At 51.5% G+C, this 14,430-nt stretch overlaps 1 protein-coding gene across 1 annotated transcript; it reads right to left on the bottom strand.

Annotated features, from left to right (window-relative positions):
• Positions 1-590: 590 nt before the first annotated feature.
• Positions 591-2,416, bottom strand: LOC123127315 (allene oxide synthase 4). The gene has a single exon (XM_044546965.1). It carries the CDS (start codon positions 2,399-2,401, stop codon positions 836-838), a length of 1,566 nt encoding a protein of 521 aa, XP_044402900.1. The 5' UTR covers positions 2,402-2,416; the 3' UTR covers positions 591-835.
• Positions 2,417-14,430: the final 12,014 nt, after the last annotated feature.

Below are 14,430 nucleotides of genomic sequence, written 5' to 3'. Positions count from 1 at the left end.
TACATACGACATATCATCTTCAGATTGACGAAGTCACTACAAACGCTTCATAGTCGATGGGACCGTCTCATCCCACTAAACGTGCATTGCCGAAAATCCTAAAATAAGTCCAAAAATAATATGAGCCACAGTTTAATATCACTGTCCTCCTAACCATCCAACCACAGTTTGTTTTAGGCATAGTCATGGTTCTGGAAGACATTTATGGTTGCATGCAAAGAGTGAGGCTTTGTGAGATGCTACGTAAAACAAGAGTGGGTAATGTGGAATGCATGCTTATAAATGTGTTTTAACAATAGAGGTGTGGTTTCTCTCTTGTAAAATGTCAACGTACTCTGCGTTTGGTCTAGTTTTCCATATGCAAGTTTGATCGCTAAATTATCGTATTAGCCCCGCTAGACAAATGATCTCTCTTTCCTGTTACTTATGACAGAAGTGTGGATCTTCACTCGATGCCCCTCCCGGTCTCCCATCATTAAAGTCTAGTACTCCCTCCATAAACAAATATACTCCATAAGAATAGTTTAGATCACTACATATTTATTACCAAACAAAAATAAATAAGGAAGAGAGTGCATCCTCGCAAATCATGAATGTAAATAGAGCTTTTTTATTGGTAGACAGTTCAAACGATCACACCCCCAAAGAACTTTACATAATCGCCAACACACGCACATCACATGCAATTCCAAACTAAAAGCCAAATCATGCAGATTTGACCAGAGATGCAACAGACATCCGGCCAGTAGCACTAGCAATTATTGTGGATTGGGGCAGCGCTGCCGCCACTTGGCACCGGCTGCACTATAGTAGGACAGTACTGCTCTGCTATAGGTCACTCCGCCTTGGCCCTGGTCAGCGAAGTGAACGTCACCACCGGCTCCAGCGGCATCTCCTTCACGTCGGCGGTGAATGTGTCGTACCGCCGGAACAGCTCCGCCACCATCAGCCTCCCGACCGCCACCACCATGTCCTTCCCGGGGCACTGCTTGTTCCCCTCCGCCGGCTCGCTGTTCTCCGGCCCGTTCGACCAAACCACGTTCCCGAGCAGCCGCCCTTCGCCGCCCACGAACCGGTCAGGGACGAACTCGCCGGCCTGCTTGAATACGCGCTCGTCGCGGGTCGCCAGAGGCTGGTACCCGAAGAGCATCTCGCCCTTGCGCACCTGGTAGGCGGCGGCGTGGCTCTCGACCACCAGGTCCTGGCGCGCGCGGCCGTACTGAAACTCCACCGGCGGGTTCATGCGCAGCGCCTCCCACACCACCGACTTCACCAGCGGCATCTTGTCGACGGCGGACACGGTGATGTCGCTGCCGTTGGGCACGGCGGCGCGGACCTCGCTGGCGAGCCTGGCGTGCAGAGCCGGGCCGGCGCGGGCTAGCCACTTGATGACGTGCGGCAGGAAGATCTTGAAGCCTCCGTAGGCGTTGAAGATGGCGGTGAAGACTAGGTTGTGGAGGAGCTCGTCGCGTGAGATGCCGGACTGCGCCTTGTCAGCGTCGTTGAGGAAGCCGGCGGCAGCTTCGGCGAAGTACGCTGTCAGGTCGGCGTAGTCACGGCGAACCAGCAACGGTGGCAGGCGGAAGGTGTGGAGAAGGAGATCCTCGAGCAGCCACGGCTTGATGATCTTACTCGCGAGCGGGTGCAGCTGCACGCCGAGCCACTTGATGGCCTTGGTCACGGCGCCGTCGCCCATGGCCTTGCTCGGCGGCGTGCCGCCGAACAGCGCGGAGCAGGTGAAGTCGAACATGTGGTGCTCGTTGAGCTTGTTGAACTGAACGGGGCCGTCGCCGAGGCCGGCGTCGGCGGCGTCGAACACGGCGCCGAAGGCGATGCGGAAGACCGGCGCGACGTGGTGCATCCGCGCGGCGGCGAGGCTGATCATGACGCGCTTTAGCGCGGCATGGCGGGGGTCGGCAGCGTCGAGGAAGGCGAGCGGGCGGTAGCCGCCGAAGAGCGCGAGGGAGGGCATGAAGGTCCCGTCGAGTGTGTCGGTCTTGTCGACCTTGGCGTCGTCGAGGAGCACGCTGAAGCTGCGCGCGTCGAGGAAGGCAACGACGCGGGAGTCGGCGGTGATGAACGGCCCGGGGGGCATGTTGACGCGCAGCACGGTGGCGCCGCCGTTCCGGGCGATGCGGGAGCGGAAGTACTCCTCCGCGCCCTGGAAGTAGTAGTAGTCAAGGCGGTCGCGCAGCGGCGACAAGAAGGGAACGCCGTAGCCGCCCGGGACCTCCCGGACGGGGAGCCCCGACGGCGATAGCTTGGCATCCGCATTGTCGCTGCCGGAGCTGTTGGCTACCTTGGACGTCATGGCAGGGTGAGCAAGCGCCAGTCTATCACCAAATGCAATGCTCAGCTCTAGGCTGTAGCTGGTCTTGGAGAGTGACCAGCTCTTCTGCATTATATAGAAAAGAGGTACGTACATACACAGTGCTCAAGGGCCAAGGCATCCGCATGTTGTGCCAAAAAAACGAGAGAGGTGTTGGCACGCAAGGGTTCCTTTGCGCTGTGCCACCAAATCTACCTTACCAAATATTTGGCCATGTCCAACATATTGGTTCTTGTTTCGATGATTGCCAACGTTTTAGCATGGGCTAATGCTTATATGAAGCATCACCAACAGCCGCGCAACAAGCGGCGCGTTAAAAGGCGTTTATAGTACTGGAATAGGCAGTTTTTACGTGCCGCGAGACACTGGCTCTAGCTACCACTGCAAAAAATTACGCGCGCCGCTCCAGCAGACGCGCTAAACTACAGCGCGCGAACAGCCGCGCTTGCAATATGTTTATTTTAAAGACAATATGTTGATATTTCAAACATCAAAACAAGACATAGCATAGTTTAAAATCACTAAACCAAGTTCATGACATAAAAGTTTAAAATCATGCCACATCACATTATCATCCAACCAAGTTCAAATCAACCAACCAAGTTCATGACATAAAAGTTCACACAAACAAATGGCGGATCGAGTCTTCACGACGATGAGGACTTTGCTTAGTGATTCATGACTCGTGGCAGCGGCATCAGCAAGTGGGGGCGGCAGCACAAGCGGAGTACTGGGTCTTAACTTTCAGGGTGAAAACCCAAGGTCTGGCCTCAATTGGTTGTGACTGGTAATGGCCTTGTTGAAGGCATTGTTTTGAGAACGCGAATCTTCTCCAGGGTGAAAACCTAAGATTTAGGATCGGACGATGACGGTGCTTCTGCACTGTTTCCTTCTTCGAGGCATCACTTTTGGAAAACTAGGACTTCGGGTGTTGTCTAGGCGGTGGTTCGTGATGTAGCTACGAGTAATTGATCACTGTTGTTGGATCTTTCTTCTTCTTCTTCTTCTTCTTCTTCTTCTTATTGTTTTTGGCTGTGTGCATCCGCAGTCTCTTTACGATATTGCGTTGTTGCAGAGGCCGGGTGTAATTGGTATCTCCGCGATATTAACATATTGCCTTTGTCGAAAAAATGTCGCATCCTCATCTTCGTCCTCCTCTTCCTTCTATTCTTCATCCTCATCCAAAGACGATTCTTTCTCCTCCTCTTCATTGTGTCGTGTCGCATCATCATAGGAAGCTCGGAAGGTGTTGGCAAGATCTTCAATGGCATCATGCGAAGGTATATGAGGCACACCGAAAGATATGCGTCCACCCATGTCACCCGAAGGTGCTCCCATGCCTCTCATGGTAGCTCCGAAGCCACCCATGCCTCCCATGCCGCCCATGGTAGCTCTAAAGCCACCCATGCCTCCCATGGTAGCCATGCCTACCATGCCACCCATGCCTCCTATAGTAGCTCACATGCCTCCCATGGCCATGGCTTTTTTTGGATCAAGACTTCTTCACGGGCAAGATTGACGTACTCTTTCTGCTTCTCATCGATGTGTCCATAAAAAACAAGTACTTCTCCGATTCCAACAATCTAGTTTTTCTCCTCCATGGTCAATTTTTTCTCTTCCAATGCCACCTTCCTCTCCTCGGCCGCCAACCTCCTCTTCTCGGCCGCCACATCTTGGTTCCTTGCCATCTTCCTCACCTCGTTCGCTTCCTTTCTTGTGTTCACAATAGCTTACATAACATTTTTAGCTCATCATCTCCTTTCCTCTTTTTCTTTTCTTTTCTGTCTTTCTTGCATCCATTTGGTCTTTTTGGCCTGGAGTACGCAACTGAGTTTGGTGTAGGGCTTCTCTTGCCGTCATCACTTGATGCCTACTCCTCCTCGTCATCCAAATCAATAGTTCGCTTGCGTTTGTTGCTCTCCTCATTGACACCTTCACGGGGCTTCCATTTCTCATCATCCTTCAACGCATCATATCAACGAGGCAAGGTAAATGGTCTCCCTTTCTTGATCTTCCCTTTCTTGGTCTTCTTCTCCTCTCCTTGAAATAAGTTTTGTGCAATAGTGAGCTACAAACAAAAGAACAAGTTAGCACTTGAAACACCAAGAAGAAGCATGAACATGGAAGAATCGTGAAAGAAATGGCACTTACCCTATTTCTATCATTAGTGCCACTTGGGTTTAACGTGTTAACCACCTTAAGTGTTGCCGCCCACCTTTGACAATCTTTGTTGATTGTCGACCACTGGGAGCGAAGAGATCATTCTGTGCGGTCAATTCCACTTCTGTTGTGTAAATCAAAGTGCTCCTTCATACGGATCCAATATGCATATCTACTTTGGTCCCCTCCAACGGTGGCATCCCCAGACACTTGCAACCATGGATTGCATATCAAGATGTCTTCGTCGATGGTGTAGTTGCCCGCTCTTTCTTTCGGTGCATCGACGATACCCTCACCATCCTCGTCCACCTCAAACTCATGACCATCGAAATGCACATAATTGCTTTGAGACCAATGAGAATTGTTGGAGCCGACACCCATAGTTGACATATATGTCTCATCATTGAAACTACAAAGTATATACAACAAAACAAATAAGTTATCCATATGCATTCAAAAAACAATAACGAAAAAAGTGGGCCAAATTTTACCTTGTGGGCATTTCATCGAACACCTTGTGCGCATCGGCCGCCGGCGCAACAAGCGAGCTCGCCGGTGCTTCGGTCGCCGCCGCATCTGTCGCACGCCCTGCAAGTTTCTTCTTCGGCCGCCTAGAGGAGTCGTCTGCCGCCTTGTTCTTCTTCCCGGACACCTTGCCCGCCTTCGCCACCGCCACATTTGGGAGCTTGGAGAGAGGGGCACGTGGCTTCACAGCGGACGCCGGCGCAACGCCACTCGCCACCCAGGTCATCCGTGGCGCCATGAAAAGGCTGCACGCAAGACTGGTGCCTGGAGGAACACCGCCGAAGGCGAAGCCAAAGCTCCCCGCGCTAGGGTTTGCGCCGGCGGCGGCGGAGGGGTCGCAGGTGTAGGAAGGGGTGAGAGGGATGTTGGCGCGGCCGTCCATCGGGAGAATTTGCCGGCGGCGGCACGGGCGAAGCGAACGCGACGTGGCCGGAGAGGGTGCGGCGCGGGCGCTCGAGTGTGCAGCACGCGGGAGCGAGCACACGAAATAAGCGGCGCGCGACACCGTTTTGCCCGATGCGCTGAACAACTTATGCCGCGCACGCGTTTTTTGCGCCTCCGCTGAAGCGCCCGGAGCGGCTGTGCACACAAAAAACTGTATTTTTTCAGCGCGGCACTTATATCACGCGGTTGTTGGAGATGCTCTGAGACCGGCAAAGCAAAATATCAACTAAGTAAAATTTAGCGAACTAATTGTTGGTATGGAAAATTTAGACACAAACAAAAATATAGGAACTCAGGGCCTCGAGCAATGGCTCATAGTGTATTAGATTCCGTAAAGTCTTGCCAATGTGTATCTGTTCTAAAAGGATTCTAATAAATTAAGTTTACTTTAATATGGGTTTTATTTGAGCATCCTCCTCTCTCACCTCGCTAGCAACTATAGCCGGACTTTGCAAATCCGCTCCCTTAAACATCCGAGGATGTGCCCGTAATCAGTCACCCCTTAAATGTCTGCTTCCACAATCAGATACCTCACTTAGCAAATCCTTAAAGAGTAAAATGCATCTGCGGTTATTGAACTTGTGTCGAAAGCTTACTTTGGTCACCGTATTTAAGAATATGGTCAATACGGTCATTATATACGACTTAAGATGATTATACGATCACTGGCTTATCATATAACTTCGTATTTTACTCTATTGGCTGGTCAAACATCACAACACCCTCTCTCTACCTATGCGGGTCCCATCTGTTAGTGGGCAAGAAAAAATAAGGATCACTGGAGAATCACACCAGTGATACTCTACCGATGCCCACGTACGCTAACCTATGTGGCTCTCTTCTACACAACTTTGTGTTAAATCCATAGAGCGCTACGGTTATTTCTTTTTTGAGGATGAACGTTATGGTTATTTAATTAACACGCACACAATACACTTTCACACAACACACTTACATGCATGCACGCACCACTTTTGTAGCCGCCGTCCCGTCGAAAACCGTACGCCGACCGCAATGAGATGAGAAATTGTTGGACTACTTAGACAACACGAGTTCGAGACGTGACATCGTAATGTCGCAGCTCTTCGTCGGTGTCTAAGGGAGTCCTGGATTAGGGGGTCTCCGGACAGCCAGACTATATCTTTTGGCCGGACTGTTAGACTATGAAGATACAAGATTGAAGACTTCGTCCCGCGTCCGGATGGGACTTTCCTTGGCGTGGAAGGCAAGTTTGGCAATACGGATATGTAGATCTCCTCCCTTGTAACCGACTCTGTGTAATCCTCGCCCCCTCCGGTGTCTATATAAACCGGATGGTTTAGTCTGTAGGACAACAACAATCATACCATAGGCTAGCTTCTAGGGTTTAGCCTCTACGATCTCGTGGTAGATCAATTCTTGTAATACTTATATCATCAAGATCAATCAAGCAGGACGTAGGGTATTACCTCCATCAAGAGGGCCCGAATCTGGGTAAACATCGTGTCCCCAGCCTCCTGTTATCATCCGCCTTAGACGCACAGTTTGGGACCCCCTACCCGAGATCCGCCGGTTTTGACACCGATATTGGTGCTTTCATTGAGAGTTCCACTGTGCCATCACCATAAGGCTTGATGGCTCCTTCGATCATCGATAACGATGCGGTCCAGGGTGAGGTTTTCCTCCCCGGACAGATCTTCGTATTCGGTGGCTTCGCACTGCGGGCCAACTCGCTTGGCCATCTGGAGCAGATCGAGAGCTACGCCCCTGGCCATCAGGTCAGGTTCAGAAACTTAAACTACATTGCCGACATCCGCGGAGACTTGATCTTCGACGGATTCGATCCCATGTCAGGTGCGTCGCACAATCACGGCGAGCATGACGTAACTCTGTCGTCGGACAGTGTTCGGGAGATCACACCTGCAACTACTCCGGTCCTCAATCTGGAGCAAATTGCGCCATCTGAGGACAGAGGGATAGATCCCGCCACGGAAGCCGCACTCTCAGTGGCGATGGATCCGGATACTGACTTGACCCCTTACTAGAGCCGTGTTGCCGAACCACTGGATTCGTCTCTGGCCACGGACTCTGGGCCGCCTGCATCCGTGCCTATCGAATCCGATTGGGCGCCGATCATGGAGTTCACCTCCATGGATATCTTTCAGCACTCGCCTTTCGGCGACGTGCTAATTTCATTAAGGTCTCTCTCCTTGTCAGGAGAACCTTGGCCGAATTATGTCCGGCTAGAATGGGAGGTGGACGACGAAAAAATTCGCTTCCCACCCACCACCCACTTAGTAGCCACTGTGACGATTTAACCAATATGCTCGACTTCGACTCCGAAAACATCGAGGGTATGGACGACGATGCAGGAGATGAACACGAACCACCGCCCACAGGGCGCTGGACCGCCACCTCATCATATGATATATACATGGTGGACACCCCCAAAGAAGGCAATGGCGACGAGACAGGGGAGGATGACCCCTCCACGAAGCAACCCAAGCGCCGACATCAGCGGCGCCGCTCTAAGTCCCGCCATAGCAAAAGTAGTGATACCGGCATAAGAGACAATAACACTCCGGATAGTGCCGAAGACGACAACAAACCCCTCCAGCACGATTTAGAGCGGGAGGGTGAACAAGCTAGCCCTCCAGAGCGGGCAACTGTTGGAGAATCGGAGGAGGACAATTACATGCCTCTCTCCGAAGACGAGGTGAGCCTCGGCGACGAAGAATTTTTCATGCCTGAGGATCCCGTCGAATAGGAGCGCTTCAAGCACTGGCTTATGGCCACAGCAAATAGCTTGAAGAAAAAGAAACAACAGCTTCAAGCTAATAAAAATCTGCTAGCAGACAGATGGACCGAAGTCCTTACGGCCGAGGAATACGAACTCGAGCGCCTGTCCAAGAGTTACCCAAAGCGCAGGTTGCTACGTCACCTCGAGGAGGAAGCATGGGAACCTACATCACCAGTGTACAATGCGGCTGACCGGCCACCTCGTGGCCAAGACAGAGAGGTATTTCAGCCCGAAGTCCAGCCCACACCCCACCGCCAATTAAACAAAAATACCAAGGCCCGGGGAAACACGCGGGACCTGCGAGACGTATTGGAAAATAAGGCAAACATGCAAGATCGATCTATGGATCACGGGGACACGCACCACCATGCGACGATGATCGTCACGCCAGATACACTCAAAGCAAATTCGGCCGAGCCGAACACGCCAGACAAGACTCGTATAAGCCGCGTCATAGTATAGACCGGCACAAAGGTGCCGCACACCCCTTATGCTTCACTGATAGTAATGGATCACGAGTTCCCAGAAGGGTTTAAACCCGTAAACATTGAATCATACGATGGTACCACGGACCCCACGGTATGGATAGAAGACTTCTTCCTCCACATTCACATGGCCCGCGGGGATGACCTACATGCCATCAAATATATCCCGCTAAAACTCAAAGGGCCGGCTCGGCATTGGCTCAATAGCTTGCCGGCAAACTCCATTGGAAGTTGGGAGAACCTGGCAGAGGCATTCCTGGACAATTTCTAGGGCACTTATGTGCGATCGTCGGACGCTGACGATTTAAGTCATATAATTCAGCAGCCAGGGGAATCGGCCAGAAAATTCTAGACCCGGTTCCTAACCAAGAAGAACCAAATTGTCGACTGTCCAGATGCAGAGGCCTTAGCGGCATTTAAGCATAATATCCGTGATGAATGGCTCGCCCGGCACCTCGGCCAAGAGAAGCCAAAATCCATGGCAGCCCTCACGACACTTATGACCCACTTTTGTGCGGGCGAAGATAGCTGGTTGGCTCGTAGTACCAATACAACAAGCAAACCTGGCATATCAGAAGCCAGGGATAGCAACGGCAAACCACGACGCAACAAACACAAGCGCCGCAAATATGGTGAAAACGCCGCAAATACGGCAGTTAATGCCGGGTTCAGGGGCTCAAAGTCCGGTTAGCGGAAAGGGCCACCCAAAAATAAAAATCTGGGTCCATCTAGTCTAGACCACATACTCGATCGCCAATGCCAAATTCATGGCACCCCAGAAATGCCAGCCACCCATACCAACAGAGAATGCTGGGTCTTCAAACAAGCCGACAGGGCAGGCGCCAAAGACGAAGAGGGGTCTCAAAGCGACGATAGCGACGAAGAGCTCAGATCAACGAACACAGGAGGGTAAAAGTCCCCCCCCCCCATATTCAATCGGTGAATGTGGTAAATACCACCGAAATTGCCAACTCGGACCAGATATGCACCCTTAGGGATGGCGACTCAACGGAACCAGCCGTCCCACAATACAAACTAGGGCTGGTCACCTTCAACCGCATGGATCGTCCGGTTAACGTAAATCAGGGCAATCCGGTCACACTAATCCTCGACCCAATAGTAGACGGGTTCCACCTCACTCGAGTCCTTATGGATGGAGGTAGCAGTTTAAATCTGGTTTACCAGGACACAGTGCGCAAGATGGGCATCGATCATTCAGCGACCAAACCCACTAAAGCCACTTTTAGAGGCATCATAACAGGTATGGAGGTTAGCTGTACAGGCTCCATTGCCCTTGAGGTAATCTTCGGATCACCAGAAAACTACCGTATCGAAGAGTTAATCTTCGAAATCGCCCCTTTTCGCAGTGACTATCAAGGACTGCTCAGGCGAACCACGTTCGCTCTATTCAATGCGGTGCCACGTTATGCCTACCGTAAGCTCAAGATGCCCGGTCCACGCGGCGTCATAACGATTCATGGCAAGGCCGAACCTTCCATCGGCACCAATAAGTACACCACTGCCTTAGTAGCAGAAACAATGAGCATCACCTTGCAGCCGAACCTCGAGTCGACGTCCAGGCTCCCGGACACCGTCAAGGGGCTCCGAACTACTTCGCGAAAGAATACTCCGGCTCGCCAGGAGTTCAACTTAACACTCCGGCGAAGGTCATGATAGGCCGAACTCAGCGGTTCAACCGCCCTCCGTCACGTAAACATTTTTATACTTCCTTCGCAGGTTCACCTTTGCACCGACCAGGACGGACTACACGGAGGCAGCTTGAACGCGTTAGGGAATCCTTAGACATTCCCCGCAGCGACCGTCCGGCTATAATACGGATCCACACTCAACCTCTTCCCCCTGGTCATAACAGGTTCTGCTATCACAAACTCTTCTTTTATCACATTACTTGTACCCATATGCATAGACGTATCATTCAAATACAACATGTGGATTTATATGACTTTTACCTGTTGATTATTTCTTATCAAAATCATTTTGTCAAGTGGCATCCGTACACAGCGATATGCCTTAAATATGCCAGGGGCTTCATTTTTCCCATAACACGGCAATAAAAGTCCGAACACCTTCATGGAAGTTCGGCACCCCGAACCTATAGCATTATACGCATCAGCTCTGAATCATGTGTTGAGTCAATAGTTGGGTTTGCCCGGCTCCCATGTTTTGGTACCTTACGTTCCGCTATATCGTCTAAGGTAGCACTGGGAGAACTACTGTGATTGTGTCCCGGTTCTTCCGGATGAGCACCTTAGTAGAGAAAGCCAAAAACTGATTGTCATGATACGGCGAGAGCTGGTCAGCTGTTCGAGTGGTTACCAAATCTTTAAGGATTTCTCCCGCATAATGCCATAACCAATGCAGCATGCGACGAATCGGTTTTTCTCCGATCAGGCGCTTATAGAGCCCCTAGTATGGTCTTCTGGACACAAGGGGCTGCGCCGACCATACTAAAGCTCCTATGGCTAAGTGAGAGTGATAAAGCCCTATAGTCCGATTGCCTGGTTCGTTGTGCTGAGCACCTCCTTCAAAGGACCCAAAACTGGGATAAAGAATGCTCAGGTTTATCCCGAACACCCCCGTACTTCTTACGTGGGGGCAGAAGCCGACGACTGGCCAACTCTCAGGTTTAACATAAAAACGGCCGCACAGGAGGGTAAACTTTTATATAACAGGCGACATATAAACGACCTTGTTCAAACATACAAAGGACAACATGATTGGCATTCATGGAAATATAACGTCCTTGGTGCATAGCTCCGCTGCAAGGTAGGATCCTTTCAGGATGCTCTTATAATATAATTCGGGCTTGCGGTGCTCCTTCCCCTTTGGCGGTCCTCCGGTCACCAGCTTTTCAGCATCCATCTTCCCTCAGTGCACCTTTGCATGGGCAAAGGCCATTCGCGCTCCTTCTATACAGACCGACCGCTTGATGACGCCAAGTTGAGGGCAAGCGCTTACAGGCCGCCTCACGAGCCCGAAGTAGCTGCTTGGAATCGGCTTGGCATGCCACAGCCGGATAACCATATCTTTCATGACTAGTTCTGCCGCCTTATGCAGTTCGATCAGCTGTTTCAGTTGATCGGCAAACGGCACCAGATAATTTGGCGCCAAATACTGCGACCAAAAGAGCTTATCCGCGGTGTTCCTTTCTTCGGCTCGGTAGAATTGGGCGGCATCTGATTTGCTGCAAGGTAGCTCAGCAAATACACCTGAGAAATCCGGATTCAAAATCAGAAACATAGTTTTCCCTTCATATACTTGATTTACATGGGAAAAGCCTTACCCGCCGCGATCTTTCTCGCCTCTTGTATCCCCCGCAGGGCGCTTTGGGTTTCCCCCCAGACATCGCTCGTGGCTTGACGCGCCTTGGTGAGTTCGGACTCTTTTATCGTTAAACTCTGCTCCAAGGTCTCGCATTTACTTACGACCTCTTGCAGCTCCTGCTCAGCTTTAATAACTTTGGCCTTGTGTTTCTCATGAAGAGTCCGCTCTGTGGCCGCCTTTTTCTCGGCCTCGGCAACGACCCTTTTGAGGGCCTCGACTTCGGTCATAACCCCTAGCACAAATTATGCGGCTTATTTCATACTGAACATTTATTTCACAATAAATGCGCGCAAACGCTTGTGCATACCTTGTTTATCCCTCAACTGCATTTTCAATTGGCCAAGTTCTTCTATGGACCGCTCCAGACTTTGATTTAGTCCGGAGATCTCCGCAGTACGAGAGGCAGCAGCCGCTACAGGTACCTGCTTGAAACAGAAGAGAAATCAATGTCATTCAATGAGTCTTCCTGCGATCATCAATTTGATCCCCTGTTCGGTTATTTCTTTCACCGAACAGTGTATCAGGGGCTACTATCTATAAAACATACCTCAAAGACTCTTATAAGGCTGATACAGGCTTCGTTCAGTCCACTCTCAGTTGACTGAATTTTCTCAATCACCGCACCCATAAGGGCACGGTGTTCATCAACAATGGAGGCATCTCGCAACGCCACCAACAAAGCATCCGACACTTCTGGATGGACAGAGGTCGTTGGCGGAACAGGCATGCCTCCTTCAGCCGAAGGAGGTTGCCTTCTTGATTCTAGAGCCGTATAGGTCTCTGGAATCACGTCTGGTGGGGAGCCGAACTCAGGATCGCCCCCGCCGTCAGACCCCATGGGAGTGTTTCCCCCACGTGTCCGGCCCCTGCAGTTTGACCTCCAGGCACCGCCTTCACGGTTTCTTCCTTTCCTCCTTGGCCGGGTTCCTTCTGGGACGAAGCCTCGGTGTTATGCACCTGTTTGGAGGAAGGGGCCTTTGAGCGCGTCCCGCTCTCCATAGCATTTGAGCTCAGCAGGTCCTCTGATGAGGATTGTTTGGTACGAGACCTCACCAGACTACAAAAAAATATGGCTTAGGTTAAAATACTAAGCCACGATGAGTTCGGATGCTTAAACGTACTCGGATTTTATACACTTACGAGTTCACCAGGGGCTGGGCCCTGGGATCCCATGCCGGGCCGCTATCAGCGGTGGCAGTGGACTCCTCTGGAAGAGGAGCCTCTCCCCTTTTGGGCAGTTCAGCCTCCAAGGGTGTGGAGGCCATCCTTTTTCTTCTTCCCCCCGCAGGGGATTCATCTTCCTCCTCTTCGTCCTCTTTGGTGGCGGAATGGGCATCAGAGCCTTCGGGTATTGTGTCCGAAGTGCCGCGGCGACGAAGGCCGCCCCGGGTCTTTTTGGTCTCCTTCTTGGCTGTCTTCTCCGGCACCTTGTAAGGCGGCAGAACCAACATCTTCATCAGAAGTGGGATGGCCGGGTCTTCGGGCAGCGGGGCCGGACAACGGATCCGCTCCGCCTTCTTCGTGCAGCCATGGGAGAGTTGAATAACACGCGTTAAGAGATTCCTTTGGGTCATGCGGATAGAAAAGTTTGATAAACTCACCGAACTTGCAGGGCGGGACAGTTGGTACCCGCGGTCCTCGGCGGAGTCCGGCCATGATTTGCTGGACTTGAAAGCACCTTCCAAATGTCCTTGTGCGAGGAGCCGAAGAACCCTCGCAAGGTTTGGTGCCTGCCCGGATCGAATTCCCATATATTGCAAGTCCGGTATTGACAAGGCAGTATCCGGCGGACTAACATCACTTGGACTACGTTGACAAGTTCAATGTTCTTATCTCCCATACCTTTAACGTGTGTCTGGAGCACCGACAGTTCGTCGGACGAGGATCAGACCAGGCCTTTCTTAACCCAGGATGTAAGCCGCAGAGGGGCACCCGATCGAAACTCGGGAAAGGCGACCCATTCCTTACTGCACGGCTCAGTGATGTAAAACCGTTGTTGTTGCCACTCCTTGACAGAATCGTTAAAGGTTCCCGTTGGCCATATGATGTTGGGCATCTTGCTCACCATAGCGCCTGCCACTCCTTGACAGAATCATTAAAGGTTCCCGTTGGCCATATGATGTTGGGGCATCTTGCTCACCATAGCGCCCCCGCACACGGCGTGCTCGCCGCCCACCACCTTGGGCTTCACATTAAAAACTTTCAGCCATAAACCGAAGTGCGGTGAAATACGGAGAAAAGCCTCGCACACAACAATGAACGTCGAGATATTGAGGAAGGAATCAGGGGACAGATCGTGGAGATCGATCCCATAATAATACATGATGCCACGGACGAACGGGTGGAGGGGAAACCCTAGCCCG

Source organism: Triticum aestivum, chromosome 6A, assembly GCF_018294505.1.
Source record: "Triticum aestivum cultivar Chinese Spring chromosome 6A, IWGSC CS RefSeq v2.1, whole genome shotgun sequence".
Taxonomy (NCBI): domain Eukaryota; kingdom Viridiplantae; phylum Streptophyta; class Magnoliopsida; order Poales; family Poaceae; genus Triticum; species Triticum aestivum.
This window is presented reverse-complemented; position numbering and strand designations above follow the sequence as displayed.

Excerpts from the sequence above, each read along its gene's own strand:
- LOC123127315 (XM_044546965.1), bottom strand. The coding sequence starts at position 2,401 with ATGCAGAAGAGCTGGTCACTCTCCAAGACCAGCTACAGCCTAGAGCTG.